General features: G+C 40.3%; 1 protein-coding gene across 2 annotated transcripts; it reads left to right on the top strand.

Moving 5' to 3' along the window:
- Positions 1-355: 355 nt before the first annotated feature.
- cdk1 (cyclin-dependent kinase 1) lies at positions 356-10,730 on the top strand. 2 transcript variants are annotated; one of them, XM_022200359.2, is made up of 8 exons: positions 356-454; positions 1,148-1,190; positions 1,846-2,002; positions 4,853-4,976; positions 8,537-8,707; positions 8,817-8,980; positions 10,146-10,287; positions 10,458-10,730. In XM_022200359.2, exons 2-8 carry the CDS (start codon positions 1,154-1,156, stop codon positions 10,572-10,574), a joined length of 912 nt encoding a protein of 303 aa, XP_022056051.1. In that variant the 5' UTR covers positions 356-454; positions 1,148-1,153; the 3' UTR covers positions 10,575-10,730. The 2 variants fall into 2 exon arrangements, with proteins under 2 accessions (XP_022056051.1, XP_022056052.1); XM_022200360.2 differs by lacking the exon at positions 356-454 and adding an exon at positions 495-603.
- The last annotated feature ends 635 nt before the right edge of the window (positions 10,731-11,365 follow it).

Genomic DNA, 11,365 nt, shown 5'->3' on the forward strand with positions numbered 1-11,365 from the left:
CTGGGTAGTAATGTTAATGATTAGAGAGGTCCAGTTCTATAACAACTAACAACTTCATCTACATTAAATTATTGTGACTTTAGTGTTTTAATTAAACTTATGCTGGTTATGTGACTGCATTACACTCAATATATAGTGTTAATAACTGAATTCAGACCTGTGTGACGCTTTATTTCACGGAAAAAAAATCGCTGAATTAGTTCTCAAAGAGGACAACACCCAAACGTCCCAGCAGCAGTGAACACAATCCCAGGCGTGCGTCGCCGCTTTGTCTCCCGCTCAGCACGCATGGGAGTATTCTCTCCACTGATTGGCTGTTTTGAAATACATCGCGTGAGTTTATTGGTGTGTTTTGAACGGCCGCTGCACTGCGGTTGATTCAAAAAACTCTGACAGCATTTAGCGCTGGTCTGTACACGGAGAGTACCTACGATAGGGAATAAGCCAGAGTCAGGTAACTTTTCTATTTTATTTAGAAACAGGTTCCGTTTTTAACTGTATAGTTTGTCGAGTTATTTGAAGGTGTGGACTATTTAGTCTGGACAGAAAGGGCTTCAGCTGTTATAAACTCAACAGAAAGTTCCCTTGGTGATTTAGCATTAGGTAAGCTAACGTTAGTGCACATACCTTGATCGTTTAGCTAAAGAGAACAGATAGACGAGTTTATGTTATTGTCATTTATTCGTGTTTTTAGGACGTAAGGTTAAACTAACGACCTAAGTAAACTTCAATATGATCCACCGATAACCTATAGCCTAAATACCAATGCTAGAGTTATTTAACGTTAGAGAGCGTGTCTCCAACGTTTATTTGCTTTAGCGCTAGCAAAAATGCCACACTCTTTGAAAATACCACATTGTGTAAAAAAATAAAGGCATAAATGCACTACTGTAAATGAATGAGTCAAAAGTTAGCCCCGTGATTTTCCGATTTTAATGTCTATGCTAGTTTCTTTCACACTCACAGCCTTGTTACTGTTTACGCCATATTTGATTTTCAAAGTTAAACAGTCGTTTTAACGTAGCACCGCTAGCTAGCTTGGTGATGTAAAAGTATGCAAGGTAAGCATCATCTGAAGCTACTGGAAAGTAATGCTAGTTCTGCAGGCTGAAATGACTTTATAATGTGGGTATTTTTTTTCTTCCAGGGAGTAATGGAAGACTACGTGAAAATAGAGAAAATCGGCGAAGGTTGGTCTTCCTGTCTTCTTTTTTTCAAAAATTTCGAAAGAAATTCAACAATACGGTTGTCCTGTATTTATGCCAAATTTGAGCTTTATGGAGGTAAACATAAAGCATACTTCCATTATGAGTATTGATTTTTATGATTGTATAGCTGCTGTAGTGTAAATTTGGCCCTTTTGATGTGGTTACAATAGCTTTGGTAAATTTAATGACAACAACAGCAGTCATGCACTGAATGAGTTTCTGACCTTGTGGTGCTCATTCTTGTCTGAATGGCCATACTCTCAAGCACACTTCCCATAATTTTAAATCCTGCACACAGGCAAGATAAGTTATTGATCAGTAAAATCTTTTGACAATGGAATCAAGAAGTTGTACTACGGGGTTTAATCTGGCTCAGACTGGGCCTTTTGGGGGTGATGACAAACAAAAGTAAGATTGGTCCACATACAGTAAATTCAATAAAGACAATGTGTCTGTTGTAACTGACAGGAATGCATGCATTTTCCTGTTATTTCAGTGCAGACAGCAAAATAATAACACAATGAGATCACATCTCACTTTGACCCAGACAAGTCAGTTTTGTGCCAGTAAATGCTGAGGCCTTTATCTAAATATGAGACTGTTTAAAGTGATTATGGACTTTCACATATTTTTGCAGGTACTTATGGGGTAGTGTATAAGGGCAGGCACAAGGCAACGGGGCAAGTTGTGGCTATGAAGAAGATCCGTCTGGAGAGTGAGGAGGAGGGCGTTCCCAGCACTGCTGTCAGAGAGGTCTCTCTGCTTCAGGAGCTGAAGCATCCCAATGTTGTACGGTGAGTTCACTGTCTGGAGTGGAGAGTGTTCCAGCTTAAAAGTGACGAGGTAATATGTGATCCAGTTTTAGAGACAGTGTAAAGGTTTGTCAGATCATGTCTCACTTAAGTAATGCATGTTGAGATGGGATTTTCTAATTCTAGAAAGCTATCACAGCTGATGTAGTTTTACCTCTGTCTTGAGAGTTGAAATATTAAATTAATGTGATTCCAGTGAGCTATGCTACTTGCAGCCATCTTGGTAATGTCCTAGACTGTTATTTCATGCTAATGAATCCAGGTCCCTATTTAAATGAACAGGGGGAGAGAGCCATAACTGTAATTTCACTGGTCAGCAGGTAATAATGACTAGGGGTCGACTAATGACTATCAGTAATCAAGGCCACCAATAACCAATATTTGTGACTGATATACATTTGTCATATCACTAAAAATCTTGGTGTCGAAATTTAACAATGCAAACTCCACCTAAAAAAATGCCTTTTTCTGTTTAGATTCTATATGTATTTATTAAAAATCAACATTTATCCTTCAGTGTTGATATTTCTCATAACGTGTAATCGATCATATAGTGCTGTGGGCAAAACTACAGAGTGGAGACTACAGATGGAGAGAAGTGGCAGCATCAGAGCCAGAATAGCACATTTTCAAAATGACTTACTTTATCATGAGTCTGTTAAGTGGCCATGGTGATGCTAATAAGTGGACAAATGCTGAATATCAAATCTGTTTATTGGTAAGACTGATAACCAGTCCATCTGTGGTATGAACCTCAATTGTAAAATTACAAGTCAAATGTGAATAAAATATTTGGTGACTTTGACCCAAATTGTTCTCCACAGGCTATACTGTTGCTTTGTGCACTTTCACGACACGTGCATGTGTTGGTGAAACAACAATTGACTGGATGTTAGAAAGCAAAGGATTTACTTATTGACAACCCTCTGGAATTCTCCAGTAGATATTTTTTCAGGATATCATGAATCTCTCTCGCTTGTAGTGTTTCTGTTTATGTGATGTGTTCTTTTTACATGTGCATGTGTTTAATTGCTTAACAAAGTGTGACCACATGATTCTGTTTTTTAAGCTTTCGGTCATGGTAACTGATCAATATCTGGCCCAACTCTTTACATACAGAGTGTGAGCAAATATGGAGTTGGAACCTGTGAGAAAATGTGTCCATATACACACGTGGACAAAATTGTTGGTACCCCTCAGTTAAAGAAGGAAAAACCCACAATTCTCACTGAAATCACTTGAAACTCACAAAAGTAACAATAAATAAAAATTTATTGAAAATTAAATAATCAAAATCAGCCATCACTTTTGAATTGTTGATTAACATAATTATTTTAAAAAACAAACTAATGAAATAGGGCTGGACAAAAATGATGGTACCCATAACTTAATATTTTGTTGCACAACCTTTTGAGGCAATCACTGCAATTAAACGATTTCTGTATTTGTCAATGAGCGTTCTGCAGCTGTCAACAGGTATTTTGGCCCACTCCTCATGAGCAAACAGCTCCAGTTGTCTCAGGTTTGATGGGTGTCTTCTCCAAATGGCATGTTTCAGCTCCTTCCACATATGTTCAATGGGATTCAGATCTGGGCTCATAGAAGGCCACTTTAGAATAGTCCAACGCTTTTCTCTCAGCCATTCTTGGGTGTTTTTGGCTGTGTGTTTTGGATGTTGGAAGACCCATGACCTGCGACTGAGACCAAGCTTTCTGACACTAGGCAGCACATTTCTCTCCAGAATGCCTTGATAGTCTTCAGATTTCATCGTGCCTTGCACACTTTCAAGACACCCTGTGCCAGATGCAGCAAAGCAGCCCCAAAACATTACTGAGCCTCCTCCATGTTTCACCGTAGGGACAGTGTTCTTTTCTTCGTATGCTTGGTTTTTGAGTCTATGAACATAGAGTTGATGTGCCTTACCAAAAAGCTCCAGTTTGGTCTCATCTGTCCAAAGGACATTCTCCCAGAAGCTTTGTGGCTTGTCAACATGCATTTTTGCAAATTCCAGTCTGGCTTTTTTATGAGTTTTTTTCAGCAGTGGTGTCCTCCTTGGTCGTCTCCCATGAAGTCCACTTTGACTCAAACAACGACGAATGGTGCGATCTGACACTGATGTACCTTGGCCTTGGAGTTCACCTTTAATTTCTTTGGAGGTTGCTCTGGGCTCTTTGGATACAATTCCAACGATCCGTCTCTTCAATTTGTCATCAATTTTCCTCTTGCGGCCACGTCCAGGGAGGTTGGCTACTGTCCCGTGGGTCTTGAGCTTCTGAATAATATGAGCCACTGTTGTCACAGGAACTTCAAGCTGTTTAGAGATGGTCTTATAGCCTTTACCTTTAAGATGTTTGTCTATAATTTTTTTTCGGATGTCCTGGGACAATTCTCTCCTTCGCTTTCTGTTGTCCATGTTCAGTGTGGTACACACCTTTTCACCAAACAGCAGGGTGACTACTTGTCTCCCTTTAAATAGGCAGACTGACTGATTATGAGTTTGGAAACACCTGTGATGTCAATTAAATGACACACCTGAGTTAATCATGTCACTCTGGTCAAATAGTTTTCAATCTTTTATGGAGGTACCATCATTTTTGTCCAGGCCTGTTTCATTAGTTTGTTTTTTAAAATAATTATGTTAATCAACAATTCAAAAGTGATGGCTGATTTTGATTATTTAATTTTCAATAAATTTTTATTTATTGTTACTTTTGTGAGTGTCAAGTGATTTCAGTGAGAATTGTGGGTTTTTCCTTCTTTAACTGAGGGGTACCAACAATTTTGTCCACGTGTGTAATATGAACCCAACTACTTCTTATGTGTGTATACCAGCCTCCTGGATGTCCTGATGCAGGAGTCTCGACTGTACCTCATTTTTGAGTTCCTGTCCATGGACCTGAAGAAGTACCTGGACTCCATTCCCACTGGCCAGTACATGGACTCGATGCTGGTCAAGGTAACTCTCTCTCAGCAATTCATCGTAGCGTCATATTAGCAGGATGCTGCTATATTATTTGAGAGTTTTGGTTTCAAATGACATTATGGGATCAAATAATATATCTCCAGCAACATAAAATGCTTGAACAGTAGCAGCAATCATGTACCAATGAGTTTCTGTCTTCATTTGCTGACTTGTGGCAGTTTGACTTATTTTGTCTTCACTGTGGGAAACAACAGCAACCTCCCAGCTAGCAACTTAAATATTTCACGTTTTGCAGATGATTAGTGCTGTAAATAGGGCTGAAGTGGTTCCTCGGGTAATTCGATTACTAAAATGCCTCAAGGGGAAATTCTCTTCCTCGAGACTTTGTTTAATAATCCACTATAGACTATACACTGGGTCACTAACTGATGGTCCAAGTCCACATCCAGACTTCATCCTGTACGGCGTTGGACCTATATTTGATAAATTAAAGAAGATTTTAAATTTGACAGGACACTTCTGTTTTAACCAGCGCAGTTTTTCTAGTGTTGACGGTATTGGTTTAGCATCTCAGAGGACTGAACTACAAAGCAAGTTTGACATAGCCAGGCTTCCTTTGTGTGAGTCGGCTCGACAAAACTAAACCCTCCGTCAGAGTTAACGGGTATGAAGGTGCTTTTCAACTTTCTTAACTCAGATTTTCTGCTTCAAACTTGTCCCCACAAACAGGAGCGTTTATCGCATCATTTGACTCGTTTTCCGCACAAACTGAACAAATCATGTGCAACTGCTTCAGTCTAAAGATTGTTACAATAAGGAACATAAAAATGTGTGACGGTAAAGTGTGGCTACTCTAAATGATGCAAGACAGGAATGCTGGTAGAAAACTGTTAAACGTGTGTTGATGTATTTATTTTACTGATCAGCAAAATTGTTAGGTGCTGATGGGTCTGAGTGCTGCTCCTTCTTTGTTTATTTTTGGAGGACCAATGTGAATGATGTCTTCTCCAGGTAAAGCCAGCAGTAAGACAGGCAGTCTATGCCTTTCTCTTTTCCAACTGTCCTGGGATAAAAGGTGGGCAGAGGTACTTTAGCATTGGAGAGTGCCTCTGACACCTTCAGCTTGAGCTATTCTGCCTCTGATAGATTTTTGTCTCTAACAGTTGATTCTGTGGCTGTGGTGAGGTCCACTGCTGGTAATGGCTGTGGGGATAAGTTCAGTCCTCTGGCTCGTGTTTCCTCTGCTATTATCGACGACTACTTGCTCATATGAAATCCAAGTTAAGGACTTTCAGATTACATATGTCATGAATTGGCGCAATATAGATATAATTGAATTAAATTTTTATGAACGAGAAGGCAGTTGGCTAAAGCTATTGCTAGGACATTTGCTCTGTCTCTTAAGCAGGGTTCCAGACTAACTTTTTCACTGGTTGCGCTGGTGCGACCATCATCCTCAGTTGGTTGAACATCCCTCCAGGGCACAGGCGAAACACCTGGTAGACGTACATTCACCAGTGTTCGCTAAATGCCTCACAATACAGGCTGCGGTAGATGCTGTTAGGTGGCTACAGTGGGCTCAGACAGGTGTGTGAGCAAAAAGATTTGTCCAAGATGAAACCACCTGATTTTATCTGTATGTTCTTTTCCTCATCGGTAGAGAAAACGGCTGATGTAGAGCAGAAGATATTTTTTAATGCAGAGAATGCTGTCGATCGTTTTCACATAGTGGTTAGAAGCTAAAATCGTGATTGTGAATAATAGTAATTCAGTTTTGCAGCCCTGCTACTGTGTTAGCCATTGAGATTAAATATATTTTTTTCCTTCACCTCTCTGTCTCTGTCTCCTCTTTCCTCAATTTCTTTTGAGGAACACACAACAGCCAAATAGCTCATTTTACGCATCAGGCAAGGATTGACAGAGCCACTGATGGAATAAAAGTTGTGCTTTCCACCACTATTGCTCATGCAGTAGCCGTCTGCACCGGTTAGAGCAACACCAAAACGGCTAAATGATCTTCATTCTAGGGCTGGCCTCCGAATATTCGGGCCCTATTAAAGACAAATATCCGAATATTCGTTCTGCCCTGTAACGTCCGACGGGAGGGGGCGGGGGGTATTCGGATACCAAAATTAATATCCGGATAGTGCCGTAGCGAACGAATATTTGGATATTCGGGTCCAGCCCTACTTCATTCACTCACAGGAATGAAATTTTAACTTGCACATTCTCAAAAAAAAACTGTATGTGATCTTTTTGGTTGCTGTCTAGAGCCCTGCTCTTCAGGCCAAATTAAGGTTTCCGCATCTGGGTCTGCAGGAGTACGTATGATGTTAATGTGATGTTATCGCTATTATTTTTGTTGTACATAGTCAGTTACAGTAATCCCTCTTAATGGAGTAACCTAGATGAGTGTTTAGCAGACAATGAGCTATTTTTTTTTATTTTGTCTTTTGGCTACAGTAAGGTATAAAATATGTCTTTTTTTTCACATACACTTTTTTTGTCTCTTGCTTCACCTGAAAGCATTGCATTATTAAAAGAGCCCAGTTGGAACATAATTGGCAGATGATGAACATGTTTTAATTTTACATAAAACCATCGCTTCTTTGTGTACAGTGGAGTGAACTGTCTTTAATGAGATCAGGTTACTGTCCATTGCAATCTATAGATCAAACAGGTTGTCAGCCAATCACAAGGATGGTGGATGAACACATGACCCCTGCACGTGCTAAAATAACTTAGAGCCAGCTGGTCCAGTTGGCATGTGAGCCTCTTGAATGGCATCTCTGTGAATGTGTGTGAATGGATGAACAAGAAACACCATAAAGACCTTTTATAGAAAATACTTCAGGTGAAAAGGTGTTGTTTAATTGCAGGTCACGCTTCATATTTGAATAACAGAACTTTGAATAATCTGTAATTTTGCTTCATATTTTTCTAATGTGTTCCCATAAAAACAACATAATGAGTTAATGCCCAGTCTTGCTCCATATAAATGCTGTTGGGAATAATTTATTATACCTACTCTTTGCATATACACAGAAAACACAACATGTTTGTCTATAAATGCATTTTTTCATTGTTTAAAATGTTTATAAATGTTTGAATATTTAATCCAACAACCTTCTTTATTACCTTCTTTAAGTCACCTTTATTATCCCCCCTCCTCAACGAAGTGGAAAAGGGGGATATAAGTTTGGCCTCCGTCTGTCCGTCCGACATGAAGGGGACAGCTTTTCTCGGAAACTATTACAGCTAGGATTACGAAATTTAGTGTGTAGCTTCACAGCATGGACACTTTGATCAAGTTCGAAAATGAGACCTGTGCGATAATATTTAACAGAGTTATGGCCCTTGATCACTATTTTGGATATAGACTCAGACATCACATGCGGCGGGGGATATTGATGACCATGTCGTCTTGTTGAGGTGGAGCTTTCATAGAGTGAAAGCAGTTAAAGGTTGCTCAGGCTGAACAAAGTTAGATTATTGGGCCATTTATTTATTTGTTGATTCACCATTTCCCTGTTCTAAACGATAGCAACATGTACTCATTTCTCTGTTCTTTCTCTTACCTTCCACTTTTTTAGAGTTACCTTTACCAGATCTTGGAGGGCATTTACTTCTGTCACTGTCGCCGAGTCCTCCACCGTGACCTCAAACCCCAGAACCTCCTGATTGACAACAAAGGAGTGATCAAACTGGCAGATTTTGGCCTGGCTCGGGCCTTTGGTGTTCCTGTCAGGGTTTATACCCATGAGGTGAGGAAACGTTCCCACATCACGTGAAAAAACTACACAGACATGGTGTGCAGCCTTGAAAAACCTTTCAAATAATGACTGAGCTGAATGACACCTTGTGTCTTCTCAGGTTGTCACTCTTTGGTACCGGGCTCCTGAGGTCCTCCTGGGTTCACCCCGATATTCAACACCAGTAGATGTTTGGAGCACTGGGACCATCTTTGCTGAACTTGCCACCAAGAAACCTTTGTTCCATGGAGACTCAGAGATAGACCAGCTCTTCAGGATTTTCAGGTAGACACACATTAGGACTTTGACTGAAAATGGGAATTAAATAATGTGAAGTACAAATGTAAAGAAATAGTTGTTGAAAGGGACCTGCAAAGGCTAATAAAAAGATCCTGCAGTATGACATGTAATTTCCTGTTTGACAAATTTTGCCAAATTGGGTGGATATTTGCCAGTAACAAACAGTGAAGCGTGATATTTACTACTGAGTTGAATCTATGTAGAGCCTAGTCTGTATGATGCCTTCGTGGTTTATGTTGTGCGCATTCATACTTATGTGTCTGTCATTGTAATTACACCGCCAAGAACAGTGCAAAGGGGCGTCTTCACATGCTTTGCTCAGCATATCATTTCAATTCCTCTTCCAAAGTTTGTTGCTTTGGTGGTTTATCAGTATTCCAGTACAGAGTGAGCCTGCAGACACAAAGTGAATCTGGGTTGGCCTGTTGTCCCACAATGGCAGAGTATTACAATAATGTATGCAGGATCAGAAGGTAGGGAGAGGACAGTCTGTGAATACTACTGCACCTGCTGGTTTTTGCAGCAAGGATTCATAGTGCACCAAAGAATACCATCATAGACTTTCCTCCACAATCAATTGACTTGGTCCCACAGACTTGGGCACTTGAAGACTGAGAAAGGAAAAACACAGGGATGTGATTTTTCCGCGAATTCGCGGAATTCCGCTTTTTTTCGTGGGATGGGAATTTTCCGTGGATTTAATTTATTTGAACGCCGATTTCACAAGTTTGAACACTTTGTCGCTGATACTCCCGCGCGATGGTAACGACGTTAACGATAGCTTGTTAACAACAATTGTAAATGGCCCAGCGATTGGAAGTCACTGCGCCGCCGCACCCCCCCCCCCCCCCCAACAACTTTCCGCTAGAATCAGAACTTGCTGATCCCATCCCTGAAAACAATCTTTCAATAAACACAACGCCATGAAACCTAAATGTGAAAATATGCATGTATGTATTCGTAGAAACGAGACTGACAGCTGCACAAGGTCTGTCTCTGATTGACATATGTTTATTTAGATGGTTTATTTAGTGTGTAGTTGCACTTCATTCTGTCATTACATCTGTTACCAGTTCCCAACCCACATGTTGTGACACCCTTTAAGTTGTTTGCCATTTGAATCCTGATGTCATTTGTCTTTTCTTTCCAGGTCTCTGGGAACTCCAAACAATGATGTGTGGCCTGACGTAGAGAGCCTACCTGACTACAAAAACACCTTCCCCAAATGGAAGTCTGGCAACCTGTCATCGATGGTAAAAAACCTGGACAAGAACGGCCTAGATCTGCTGGCGGTAAGGAAAAGGATGCACCATGGAACATCATGGTTGAAAACCTGGAAACGTTTCTGCATTTTTTTTTTAATGTGGAATTTTTTTAAAGAAAAAAAACTCACTGTTTTAATCATCTCATGTTGCTCTTCGTAATATGTCAAATGTATTCATGCCTTGTTTCTGTGTTGTAGAAAATGTTGACCTACAATCCTCCTAAGAGGATCTCTGCACGCGAGGCGATGACACACCCTTACTTTGATGACTTGGACAAATCCACCCTGCCAGCTGCCAACATCAACAACATCTAAAACACATATTGTCCTTTATACTAACACCTCCATACCCTTTGTGAATTATCATATTGTAAATACTTGTGTGTATGTGTGTGCAAAATTGCACACCTTTAGTAAAATTTCAACAGTGTATTTTCAATAAAACTGCACTTTGTGTGATTCTCAAAATGATTCAGTTGATTATTTTATTTCTATATTTGCTTGAAAATATTGGGCTGGGCAAGAAAAAAATTCAACAATTTCATGAAAAAATTTTGTTTGACCTGTCCAGGGGGTTAGAGGTCCAAAAAACATCATATAATAGCATGTCGGTCTTAAAAAGAAAAATTATAGCAAGTCGTTCTAAAAACGTCATAGTATATAGCCTTTGGTCCACAAAACGTTATGTCCCGGCTGTCTGAAGTAGGTGAGGAGCAACACAAAAACAGTCCAATATGGCGTCAAATTTGGGTCAAAAGTCGCGCACGCGAAACACGTACCCCGCGCGAGCGGAAAAAAAGTCTCCACGGGCGCAAAAAACACTCTGCGTGTGCGTGGCAATGTCTCCGTGTGTGCAGACCAAGCTCCGTGCGTCCAGTGTCTCACGAAACTGTCCTCCTGTGTGCGTGGAGCTCTGATCTACGCATGCAGGGAGAAGACTTTTGACACTTTGTGGGCGGATACGAGTGCTCGCCACAACCTCCCTCTGATTGGCTGTGCATATAGGTACATGTTCTTTGTCCTCTTGTATGAAGTTTTCCCAACAGATGGCATTACCCTCATGAATGGAGTATCAATAAGTTGCGTCTACAACAGAAATGTCTGCA

Source organism: Acanthochromis polyacanthus, chromosome 15 (genome assembly GCF_021347895.1).
Source record: "Acanthochromis polyacanthus isolate Apoly-LR-REF ecotype Palm Island chromosome 15, KAUST_Apoly_ChrSc, whole genome shotgun sequence".
Classification (NCBI taxonomy): domain Eukaryota; kingdom Metazoa; phylum Chordata; class Actinopteri; family Pomacentridae; genus Acanthochromis; species Acanthochromis polyacanthus.

What these genes read in the sequence shown, in the direction of transcription:
- cdk1 (XM_022200359.2), top strand. Translation starts at nt 1,154, where the DNA reads ATGGAAGACTACGTGAAAATAGAGAAAATCGGCGAAG. An exon ending in AATAGAGAAAATCGGCGAAG is followed by an intron (nt 1,191 to 1,845) that starts GTTGGTCTTCCT and finishes ATATTTTTGCAG; the next exon opens with GTACTTATGGGGTAGTGTAT. An exon ending in TCAGGGTTTATACCCATGAG is followed by an intron (nt 8,708 to 8,816) that starts GTGAGGAAACGT and finishes GTGTCTTCTCAG; the next exon opens with GTTGTCACTCTTTGGTACCG.